The 12,891-nt window shown below is 33.7% G+C and overlaps 1 protein-coding gene across 5 annotated transcripts in view; it reads right to left on the bottom strand.

The window, feature by feature from the left end:
- Positions 1–12,891, bottom strand: part of KPNA1 (karyopherin subunit alpha 1) — a 76,450-nt gene that overhangs the window by 34,154 nt on the left and 29,405 nt on the right. For 3 of the 5 annotated variants that reach the window (XM_051985397.1, XM_051985401.1, XM_051985398.1), the window contains exon 3: positions 4,207–4,314. In XM_051985397.1, the coding sequence (XP_051841357.1) occupies positions 4,207–4,314 (108 nt within the window). Of the gene's footprint in view, positions 1–4,206; positions 4,315–7,212; positions 7,320–9,718; positions 9,881–12,891 lie in introns of those variants that run through there. The other 2 variants (XM_051985399.1, XM_051985400.1) reach the window with 2 other exon arrangements.

Below are 12,891 nucleotides of genomic sequence, written 5' to 3' on the forward strand. Positions count from 1 at the left end.
GCAAATTCAAAGTCTAGACCAAACATTACAGAAAAGGCAACCATGCCTCTAGAAGCAATTTTTTTTTTTTCAGGGCTATATAGGAAATAAGAGTTAACATCAACTTAAATGTATCTTCTCTCACATGAAGTCTTCAAACTTCTTTGAAATGTGAAGCCCCGAGAAACATGGGAATAACAAATTCTTCCTTTTGCTATAAAAATATTCTAGAATGAATACATTAGGATTTAAGATTTGATAAGAGTAATTCTTACTTTAGGCCCTTTGCCTTGTCCTTCCAGAATTTTTAGCCAGATTGTTCCTTGGACAAAGAGCCTATGAGAAAGCTATGGAAAAAGTTACTGGATTTTGTCAAACTTTGCATTAGTTAGAGGATCATAGTTTTGTAACCTTCAAACTGGAAGGAGCCTGAGAACCAATCTAATCCAACTAGTTCATGGTGCAGAAAGATATAACATCTATAAAGTCACAAAAGTAATGCAATGGTCATTTTATTCTACCACAATCACTCTCAGTCTGAAGCTCAGTCTTCTTGGTTTTTCTCAGGTCATTTCTCAATCAGGAAGTTACCTTAACAATGAAACTGTAATCTACCCCAATCAGAGCAAATGTGCAATACTGTCTGTTTACTAATGCAAATCAAACTCTCAAAGCTTTAATTCATTATCTAAGAAGTGGAATACTGAACTAAACAATCTTTAAGTGGGGCAGTTAGGTGGCACAGTGGAAAGAACACTGGCTTTGGAGTCAAAAGGTCCCCAACTCAAATCCAGCCTCAGATATTTTAGTAGCTCTATAATCCTGGCAAGTCACTTAACTCAAATTTATTCACACCAAAACCAAAAATTTGTAAGTGAAGTAGTATCTTAGGATTACATTGTTTACATCAAGATAAATTTGTACTGCCCCTTAAAATCATGAAGTCATCCAGAAACAGTAATTTAAATGGACAGAACTGTTTCCTAGGATTCTATGAATGTATAAGAAGTTTCACTTTCAAGAAGCCTTAAGCAACAAGGCAGAGAGCAAATACCTTATATCCATATTGTATTAGGGTTCCACTAGTGGTTTATGTACTATCAATAAAACTTATAGCTAGATCAACTTAGTGTGAGGTTTTGTCTTTGTTGCTTAAATTACTCAAATTTATCATACAAAGGCAAATTCCAAATCTGGACACCACATTATAATAAGGACAATTTCAAATAAAAGTGTTTCTGGAGAAACCAATATGGTGTATAGTCTAAAAACAGATCATATGAAAAGTAACTGAAGAAACTGAGGCTATTTAGTTATAGGACAAAAGACTAAGCTGTTTTCAAATATAAAAGAATGTGTAATTCACTAGAAAAGTTCATTTCTATCTTATTCCAGAAGGAATAAACTATGACAAATATGTGGAAGTGACAGTGGGGCAAAATCTGAATCTTTATAAAAGAACTAACAACTTTAGTGTCTAGAAATGGAATTGGGCTCATTAAGCAAAGTTTCCCATTACGGGAAATATTTTATAAGCAACTGAATAATAATCTACCAGAAATACTATAGAACAAATTCTTATGGTATACAGTAGGTTGAGATAAATGATCTCTGATGCTCTAACATTCAGATCTTATGATTCTTAAAAAGTAGAAGAAAAATAAACTACTTGGCCTTGGTGGGGATAACAATAGTTAAGCCATAACTAGTAACTACTAAAAGTAAATCAGGGAAGTTCTCATCTATACCTGGGTGTTTTATTGTTTAAAAACCCCTCCATAAGGCAATCTCTCATTTACAGATAAGAAATATTTCTTCAGAAATATTAGACACCAGAATTTAGTAGTTTACAAAACTGTTGTTAATTTAAGCTAACTAGAGTTTATATAATGCTTTAAGGACTTTGATCCTCAGAACAACTATTACTAGTATTCCCCCATTTTATAGATGAGGAAACCTAAGGCTAAGTAGGGTTTAAGTTATCAGTCTGGATCACATAGCGAGTGTCTCAGATAGGACTCCAAGTCATACATAAACAAATTAAAAAACTGTTTTATTCTAAAAGAATAAAAGCTAGATGATACAGTAGATAGGGTACCAGCCGTGAAGTCAGGAGGACCTGAGTTCAAATACGGCCTCAGATACCTAACACTAGCTGTGTGACCTTGTGCAAGAGACTTAACACCAATTGCCTTGCAAAAAATCAAAATCAAAACAAACAAAAAAAAGAACAAATATTTTCTGAAATTATATGTTATATTATTTTAGTCACTCTTTCTATAACTGAGGAAAGCTATCCATCCACTGAGCATCAATGGAATTGCAAGCATTCTGCCTAAGAAGAAATAATAATCTCTGCAGGATGGGCCTTACATTATACCAAATTTATTCAATGATAGCAAACTTGAAAATGCTGCTAGTTATTTTTAAGAACAGCTACCTTCCATATAAGAATAATCAGTTTAGTTTAGGTGAAGCTTTAAAGCACTACCAGGTACAATTTTTAGCTAGATTTTTCTCCTCTCTAGCACAAAATACTGGCATGCTTAAATGTAACAGGTTATTTCTAATTCTTCCTTGCAATTCCCTAAACAATATATTTTTTAAAAAGAAGTTGTTAAAATATTTTTGATGTCAGCTTCAATTAGTCTCAGCTTGTGAAAAGAACTTAATGCCTTTAATAAAGATTTTTGCCCTATACTATTTTTGATTATGTTAAGCATATAGTCTAGGAACATTTCTTTATAATAAAACTGTAGCAAACTAGGATTTACATAACTTTAACTTACCTCTTCCACGGATTTAGAAATTCTGATGTTTGGAAAACAATGAAAACACTGTTTATAAATAACCTATTAAAGACCTATTCACTGATAAAAATCACAACATATTATACTTCAAAGTTTTCTATGATCTATTTCCAATGTACTTCATGTACTTTGCCAAAGTAATTAAGAATGTGAAAGAATAAGCTAAAAGGTTTTAACTTTCTGTAACTCAAAACCCATTACTGCTAGCACAATCACCAATATATGAAGGTAAACAGAATTTAAATGCTTCCAGCTGGGCCACAGGTTCTTTGCCAATATACCTGCAGCTGTCATAGCTGAAGGTTTGATTTACAAATTTATGGATTCAGAAACTTGGTTTAATCAGTTAACCAATGAGTTATCAAAGTGATAAAGGCCCTAAGGAATTTCTATAAGGAGAGAGCTTGGATCTGTGACTTAATTTTTACAAAGAATTTCCAAATAAGGAAAAATTTTGACTAATCCAGGTTGTCACTTTCTCCCAAACTTGAACTCTTATGTCTCAACTGAAAATGGAACTGGAAAATGAGTGGATGCCCAATAGCTGGGGAATGGCTGAGTAAGATATGGTATATGAATGTAATGGAATCTTATTGTTCTATAACTGAAACTACTTAAGGTGAAACAATCATGTGTCAAAGGCTGGACTTGAACCCATGTTTTTCAAGTTCTAAGAGTAACTATTCACTCTATCATGCTGCTTATATGAAGTAGTATTACCTTATAAAGATCATAGGCTATAAAGAACACCAAAAATCATCTTATCTCACCTTTCTCAGTTTAACATCAAAGAAACCAAGCCTATAGACAAGTGACCTATCCACAGTTACACAACTTGTTAGCGACAGTGGTGACTAGAATACAGTTTAATTTCCAGGTTTGTGTTCTTCCCACTAAACAGAATTCCAATTTACAAATAAAATATAAATGTATCAATTTAAATTGCTGTAAAATTCACCAATATAGTGATATGTCATCCTTCTTCCCCTTCAATTAAACTGTACTAAATAAGAGAACAAAAGGTTGCCTGGTAAAGAAACGTTTAGTGCAAAGCGAGCTGACCCTCTTATGTGCTATGTTTGTGAAACTACAGCAGTTAACAAATCATCCTTCTTCAGTTTAGATACAAGCAACTGAAAACGAGAGATTGTTTAAGTAACTTGTTCACAATCATACAGCTATTAATTAGGCAAGAGAGTCTTCAAACTCAAGTATTCTAAACTCTTCAGTCTAGAACTATCAAATATGCTTGCTTGAAGTAGAATGAGAAATTGACAAGAGGGGATGATAATATATTAACACCTAGATACAAACTATACTATCCTAAGTCACATAACAAGTTTACTTAAGATTAAAAGAAAGCTGGCATGTGTGATTTTTTATAATTAAAAAAGTTTGTCCTTCATATGCCACTTACTGATGCCATCTCCATATTATTGATTTGGGCCTCATGGAAACCTCCATCTGACATTACTTCTTCTTCTGCTTCTTCTTCTGCTGTGGCAACATTTCTTCGCTTGAACAACTGAAAAAGAAAAGTCTTTTAAGAACAGTATTCCATGTGCTGAGTGTCTAAAATACTGATAAACTTTAACAGAAAGATCCCAAAGTTAGACATATGCCCCAAAGAAATTTAACAACAAGCACTTTATCAAGCATCTACTAGAGGGCAATTTATACAGGCTAATATAATTATAGTTATATAGGTTAAAGGCAGAATGAAAGCAAGAATGAAACCAAAATATCCATAATTGCGCACTTTCTGTGGTAACAGAACTAGAAACAAAGTAAAACATTCAATGACTGGAAAACAGCTAAACAAATTATGACATACATGTGAATGTATGAGAAAATAATTATACTATAAAACAAAAAACTTGAAGATTTTAGAGAAGCACAGGAAGGCAATAAACACAAAGAAACTGAAAAAATAATATACATAATAAGTATAACAATGTAAAGAAAAAGGAAAAAGAAAAATAAAGAAGGGGATGAGAAAGGAGGGAAGGAAGAATGGAGAGAGGGAAAGAGAAAGGGAAAGAGGATCAAGCTTGACCCAGGAAGAGATTTGAGAAAATTTACCTTATTCTCTTCAACACAGAGGCAGGAGATGATTATGCAATACTGAGTATACTATAAATAATTGGTTGGTATTCCTAACTTGCTTTTTTTCTTCTTTAATCTCTGCTACTAAGAATGACAGTTTGGGCAGGAATGAAAAGGAAAATATTTGCAAACAAAGGTAATGTAAAAATAAACTATTAAGGGGCAGTGAGGTGGCACAGTGGATAGAGCACCAGCTCTGAAGTCAGGAGGACCCGAGTTCAAATTTGGTCTCAGATATTTAAAAATTTCCAAGTTGTGTGACCCTCAGCAGGTCACTTAACCCCAATTGCCTCGGGGTGGGGGGGGAAACCCTATTAAAAAGGAATTAATGGGAAAAAAATGCAAATAAAGGTGGTCTAGCTGTACCAGACCTAAAACTATATTATAAAAGCAGCAGTTATCAAAACCATTTGGTACTGGTTAAGAAAAAAGAGAAGCGGATCAATAGAATAGGTTAGGCTCACAAGACCCAATAGTCACTGACTACAGTAATCTCGTGTTTGATAAGCCCAAAGACTCCAACTTCTGGGATAAGAACTATTTGACAAAAATTGCTGGGAAAATTGGAAAATAGTATGTCAGAAACTAGACATTGACCAACACCTAACACCCTATAACAAGATTTGGTTGAAATGGGATTATGATTTAGATATAGAGTGATACTATAAATCACTATAGTAGGAGATTAATTATTAGGAGAATAAGGGACAACAGTCTATTTCTCAGATATGTGAAGGATGGAATTTATGACCAAAGAAGAACAAAAGAATATTATGAAATGCAAAATGGTTAATTCTGATTATATTAAATTAAGAAACTTTTTTAAAAAACAAAAGCAACAACAACAACAAAAACCTAACAATGCAGCCAAGATGAGAAGAAAAGCAGAAAATTGGGCGGGGAATGTTATACCCAAGGTTTCTGATAAAAGACCTCATTTCTAAAATATATATAGAGAATTGATTCAAATTTATAAGACTACAAGCCATTCCCAACTGATAAAAGAACACAAACAATTTTCAAAGAAATTAAAGTCATTTCTAGATATAAGAAAAAATGCTTTAAATCACTATTGATTAGACAAACTCTAAGACAACTCTTAGGTATCACCTTCACATCTCTCTGATTGGCTAAGATGACAGGAAAAGACAATGATGAATATTGGAGGGACACTTAATACATCGTTGGTAGGGTTGTAAATTGATCCAACCATTCTGGAGAGCAATTTGGAACTATGTCCAAAGGGCCATAAAACTACATATCATTTGATCCAGCAATGTCTCTACTGAAACTGGAAATTGAGTGCCATCAGTTGGGGAATGGCTGAATAAGTTATAGTATATGAATGTAATGGAATATTATTGTTCTATAAAAAATGATCAGCAGGATGGTTTTAGAAAGGCCCGGAGAGACTCACATGAACTGATGCTAAGTGAAGTGAATAGAACCAAGAGAACATTGTACACAGCAACAAGATTATGTGACAATCAACTATGATGGACTTGGCTTTGTTCAAAAATGAGGTGATTCAGGTCAATTCCAAGAGATTTGGGATGGAAAGCGCCATCTACATCCATCCAGAGAAAGGACTATGGGGACTGAATGTGAATCACAACATTGCATTTTCACCTTTTTGCTGTTTGCTTGCTTGTTTTTTTTTTCCTCATTTTTTTGCCCTTTTGATCTGATTTATCTTTTGCAACAAGAAAATGTTTATAAAAAGTGCACATGTTTATCTTATATTGGATTGCTTGTAGTCTAGGGGAGCAGGGAGGTAGGTAAGAAAGGAGAAAAATTTGGAACACAAAGTTTTTTTAAGGTGAATGTTAAAAACTATCTTTGAATCTATTTTGAAAAATAAAAAGCTACTATTTTTAAAAAGGTCAGTTTTTGTTTTTTAAATGGCATTCTAGAGAAACTCCTTATTTGACATTGTTAAAAACACTGAAAAAGTGTTTGGTAGAAATTAGGTTTAGATAAACATCTTACCCTATATAGCAACAGGTATGCTACCTTTGGTTAAAAGGCCAACCAAAAAGATGGAAGTCCACTATTCAATCCCAGTGTAGGCCATACTAGTGCACCCTGGGCCCCAATACCAGTCCCAGTTCTGGCCCCATTCCAATAAAGCAGGAATAGGTCTAGGACCTCTAAATCAGCAGCAGTACTGGTGGCTTCCAGACCTCTCAGCCCAGAGAGCTTGGAAGGTCAGCAAAAAAGGTCTGTGGCAACAGGGTAAGAATCTAGCACGCATTCCCAGCCCTGGCCCCAGTGCTAGCAAAGCAGAACTCTGTTGCTTTAGCACACTAGATCTTACAGCTACAGTGGGGTGAAGTCACTCCTAACTGTTCCAAGGCAGAAAACAGGGCTTTTGGTCAGCCCCTAGAAGGATCTTTGAAAACAGCTGCACAATACTCTTGAAGTTTGGGATAGCGCATCCTCCACCCTGGAAACAGAGCCATACTTTAGCAAAGAGTTAAAAGCCAAGTAATAGGCTAGGAAAATGAGAAAACAATAGACAAGGTTTTCTGACCATAGAAAATTACTATGGTGACAAAACACATACTCTTTAGAAGATAACAAAGTCAATGCTCCTACTTTCAAAGCCTCCAAGAAAGATAGGAATTGGTCTCAAGCTATGGAAGAGCTCACAAGGGATTTTGAAAATCAAGTGAGAGAGACGGAGGAAAAATTAGGAAAATAATTGACAGTGGTGCAAAAGAAACCCAAAAAGCTATTGAGGCAAAATTAGCCATTTGGGAAAGGAGGTACAAAAATTCAATGACGTAAATAATTCCTTAAAAATCAGAACTGAGCATATGGAAGCAGTAGGGTCTAAGACAAAGAATATGCATAATTTATTAACTTTTTGGTCATGATTCCAAACTGCTTTCCAGAATGGTTTGATCAATTCAGAGCTCTATCAACAATGGATTAATGTGTTTATTTTTCCTATTGTTCCTTATAACATGTCATTTTCCTTAAGGAAAAAAAAAAAAAAAAAAAGCTAATCTGATGAGAAAGAAGTACAACTTAAAAGTTTTTTCCATTTTTCCTCTATATAATTTTCTTTTTAAAAATTGCCATAATTTTTTCTTGTTCATTTTTAATTTGGGGAGAACAGGCTGTAGAGATATGGTTGGTAAATAAAAATGATTTTTTAAAAAAGATCTCTCTCTCCAAAATTGACAATTCAAAAACTAAGATTTCAGCAACTAAACAAAGGAAAGGCATTCCAAGTGAAAAAGAAAATGATATGGTATACACAAAAGGTTTTCATTTTTGGTGACTACTATTTGTAAAATTATTTGACTTAACTTGTTATCTCATGTATGGTAATGAAAAATTAAATAGCACACAACTTCCATTATATGGACAGCATGCCTTTATAATCATAACAATATTTGTCAGCAGGTTTAAAAACCCTCATGTTTTCTTGACTGTATCAGAAAAGCAGCAGCTTGATCTTTGTGATATTTAATTATCACAAATTATTATAAAGCACTGATTTGGCCTTATGCCTCATTTATGACAGTAAAATGGCAATCATTTCAAAATGCTGAAAGTGTGAGTATAAAAAGAATTTTAACATTTAAAAAATGCCAAGTATCAACCATTAAAAGTTCCTCCTGAATAAGATAATTCTAATACTATTGCTGGAACACAGTGAAAAGAGATGAAGAAAAAAATTTAAGAGTTAGCTAACTAATAATCATAACTTCAAAAAGCATAAAGAAAATAATTTAAAAGTAATGGACATATACTATTAGTTCTAAATGACATATTTACTAACAAGTTTCCTTTTCTTAAAGCAGAAATATATCCTATGATCCCCAAAAGTTAGGCAATGTATTCAACTGAAACACAGCATCATGATCTCTAAAAACTCCAAGAAAATTTAGAACAAGATCTCATAAATGTCACCTAAAAACATACCATTTATTTTCATACAGTGGAGTCAATGAGTGTGTAGCAATAATGGAATGATGAGCAAAGAATGTTAAACCAATGTTTTTCCTTACCAAGGAAAACTCTTCTTTGCACACGTCATCCCATTCCATCACACTTTTTTCCCCCTCTTCATTTAAAAATATTTTATTTTTTCCTATTACATTTACAGATAATTTTCAACATGTAGGATTTCAAGTTCTAAATTTGTTTTTCCTCTTTCCCCAAAACAGCAAGTAATCTGATACAGGTTATATATGTACAATCATTTTAAACATATTTCCATGTTGTCATCTTGTAAAAAAAACAAAACAAAAAACAAACAAACAAACAAAAAAAAAAAACAAAAGGGAAAAACCACAGGAAAGAAAAAAAAAAAAAGGATGAAAACACTATGTCTCAATTCCCACTCAGTTTCCATAATCTTTCCATCCCATCTTCTCCAGCAGTTTCCCTCCCATCCCTTTTCATCCCTATTTTCTCATTAACCTTTACTCTTTTCCCACTTTACTGGCTGCTTCTCTAATGCCTAACATGCCTAGGTCTATAGCATCTTCAAAGAACTTTCACTTGATCATTACTATTCTATCACTTTCCCTTTTCTTGACTAAAATACTTAAAAAGTCTATCTTACTACTGGGGGTCTCCTTTTTTCTTCTCCCTGGCTACAATATGACTTACAAAGTCCATCTTTCAATTGAACCTGATATTTCCAGTTAACAAATATCTCTTAATTGTCACATCTTATGGCCTTTTTCCTCAATGCTCAGTCTCCTTAACCTCTTTGCAGTCTTAAACACTATCTCCCTCTCCTCAGGATACTTTCTTCACTTGAAGTTTTCAGGACACTACTCTCTCTTTGTTTTCCCTCCTACCTGGTTGAGTATTTCTTTTTAGTCTCCTTTGCTTGTCCATTAATAGTAGGTATTACCTCAGGCTTTGTCCCTGGTCCACTTCTCTTTTCACTTTATATTATCTCATTTGGTGATCTCATCAGGTCCCATTATCATCTCATTGTAGCTAATACATAACATATACACACACACACACACACACACACACACACACACTCACCTACCCTCCAAAGATCATCACCAATTGCCTCCTTGACATCTCAAAATGGATATACTGCAAGTATCAAACTCAACACATCCAATAGAGAATTTGTAATCTTTCCCCCAAAATCTTATGCCAGACACCTTCAGTGTCATTCTTGATTCCTTACATATACTCCTGTTGCCAAGTCTTGTCATTTCTACCTTCATAATACTGCTCATATACATTCCCTTCTCTCTAGTTAAAACAACCATCACCATGGTGAGGGCATTCATCTCTTCAAGCCTGCAATAGATTTCTAATTGGTCTCCTTGTCATACATAAGTCTCTCTTTACACGCTCCACTAAGGTGACAAAGTAATCTTTGTAAAGCAATTCTGCCTGTGTTACCTTCTCTCTCATTAACTCCAGGGAATTTCTATTATCTTTAGAATCAAATATAAAAACCTATCTAACTTTTAAAGTCCTTCAGACCTGATTTATTTCCCTTCTCATATTCTATGATTCAGGAACATTAGACTTGCTGTTCTCTATGTAGAACACTTCTACCTCCCTTCTGTGGCACTGACTTGTGACCTATATTTGTAATATTTCCCTCTTCATATCTGCCTTTTGACTTCCTTCTTCAAGATGCCTTTCCTACTCCATTCCGACCCCACACTAGTGCCTTCCCATGGAGATTACCTCCCATTTAAATTCTACTTTACTTTTTTTTTTTCTTATATGTCCATAGTTAGTTTAGTCCATAGTTAGGGGGAGTATAACGCCCCCTAGTAGAATTTGAGCTCATAGAGGGCAACATTTTTATCTTTCTATAATATCCCTGGTGCTTTTCACTATGGCTGATACATAGCAGGTATTTAAATGCCTTAATGAATGACATGTATAGTACTTTCCAACCTGCAAGATAGCATTTACATCATACATATATACATATATACAGTCCTGGCTACTCAGGAGGCCAGAGGCTAGAGGGGTTCTGAGCTCCAAGAAGCAATGCTGATTAGATGACTGTTCTAAGTTTGGCATCTCTACTATGGTAAACCTTGGGAACAGGAGATTAGGTTGTCTAAGGATAAATTAGCCTGTGTAAGAAATGAAATAGGTCAGTATTCCCATTCAGTAGTGGGATCAAGACTGTGAATAACTACTATATTTCCCACTGGGCAAGGCAGTTAAATATAGCCTTTTTATTTTGATGTCTCAAGAAGTAGTATGGCACAGTGGAAACAAATCATTGATTCTGAAATCAAAAGGATCTGGGTTTAAATTCAACACTGATATTTATTACTGTATGTGACAAACTCTCAGAACATCAGTTTCCTCATCTGGAAATGGGTGTTTTAAGCAAGCTGGTCTCCTTCAGAAACCTTCTATAAATTATTCTTTGAACTCTCTTCTGGCAAGAAATATTCTTGATATATAGGTATGAGGCCACTTTTTTCTTAACTATAAACCAAATTTTCAAACGTTTTTCATCACCATTTTTTCTCTATTTTAATCTTTATACCAAAGGCACTGATTATTAAGACACACGACTGACTTAGTATAAAGAATCTTCAAAACTTCTCTACGTCAACCTCAGCAACAGATTTCACTGCTTAAACTGTCATTACCTTCATGGAAGACCAAGTATGACATACAATGATGTCTTTAATACTAATTGATCAAAAACAACTCCTCTTTTTTTACTTACAGGATCAGCCTAGGAGAATCCTTTCATTTAACTAGAATGTTTTTGTTCCTCCTGGTTTCATTTATATTAAGAATTAGAGCTATCCAAAAGTAGAATGAATTAATGGGGAAGTAGTGAATTCTCACACAATAAAAGTCTACAGTAGCAAATGTTGGATCTCTTTGTCAGGTTAAATTGGAATAAGCATTCTTTTTCAAGAATGAGATGGACTAGTTGGTCACTGAGATTACTTCTAATTCTGAAATTTTATGATTCTTAATGTCAATACTGGTATGTTCAATTTCTCCAGGAATCCACTTGTTCACATAATAATTAACACTTAACAAGCATTTCAAGGTTTTCGAAAGAGTATGTGTGCATGTGTGGAGTAAGGAACACCAAAATTTGATACTTAATAGTTTTTGACCTTGGATAAATCACTTAAACTTTCTCAGCCACAGATTTTTTTCCCTTCAGTACCCTCTCTTCACAAGATTACTGTGAAGATCAAATGAGATTATTTATGTGCGTGTGTATATATACATATATACATGTTTTACATGTGAATTCTATCAAACATTTAAAGAATAATGTATACATGTACACAATTTATTTATAGCTATACATAAAATTATATGTAAATAAAAATTAAATACTTTTCTATATATAGTATTATATAATATAAAAGCATATTTTATAATACTATTCACATATATTTATCTATTATTCACATATAAATAAAATTTGAATGCGTACATTAACAAGTAAACAGAGAAATCTCAATTGATTTTCACAAAAATACTGAGAAGTTGGTACTAAAAAAAGTTAAGTGACTTGTGTAGTTATAAAATTATTATGTATCTGAGACAGAAGATAGATCATGGGGGAGGGGGAAAGGAGAAAGAAAGGGGAAGAAAGAAGAGAGAGATGGAGGGAAAAAGAGAAAGAGATGCATGTATGTATACACATATCTTCTTCCATACTTTCCTCAACACAATCAGTACATGGTATTTAAGATTATGAAAATACAATATATATATGCATTGTGTGGGGAGGTGTTTGTGTATTTATATATATTTCCCCCATACACACAATTTATTGTTACAATAACCTGAAAAATAGGTGTTATTTAATATCTCCATTTTACAAATGAAAATTCGGTGGCTAAGAAAGGTTAAGCGACTTGTCCAGAGTCATAAAATTCAGAAGTGTCTGAAAGTAGATTTCAATTTCTGTCTTCCTAAATCCAGTAATCTATTATATACTACTTAGAAACATCATGTAAGATTACATAAGGATCTCTCATTTAGAATATCA

The sequence above is a fragment of the Antechinus flavipes genome, chromosome 3 (assembly GCF_016432865.1).
Source record: "Antechinus flavipes isolate AdamAnt ecotype Samford, QLD, Australia chromosome 3, AdamAnt_v2, whole genome shotgun sequence".
Taxonomy (NCBI): Eukaryota; Metazoa; Chordata; class Mammalia; order Dasyuromorphia; family Dasyuridae; genus Antechinus; species Antechinus flavipes.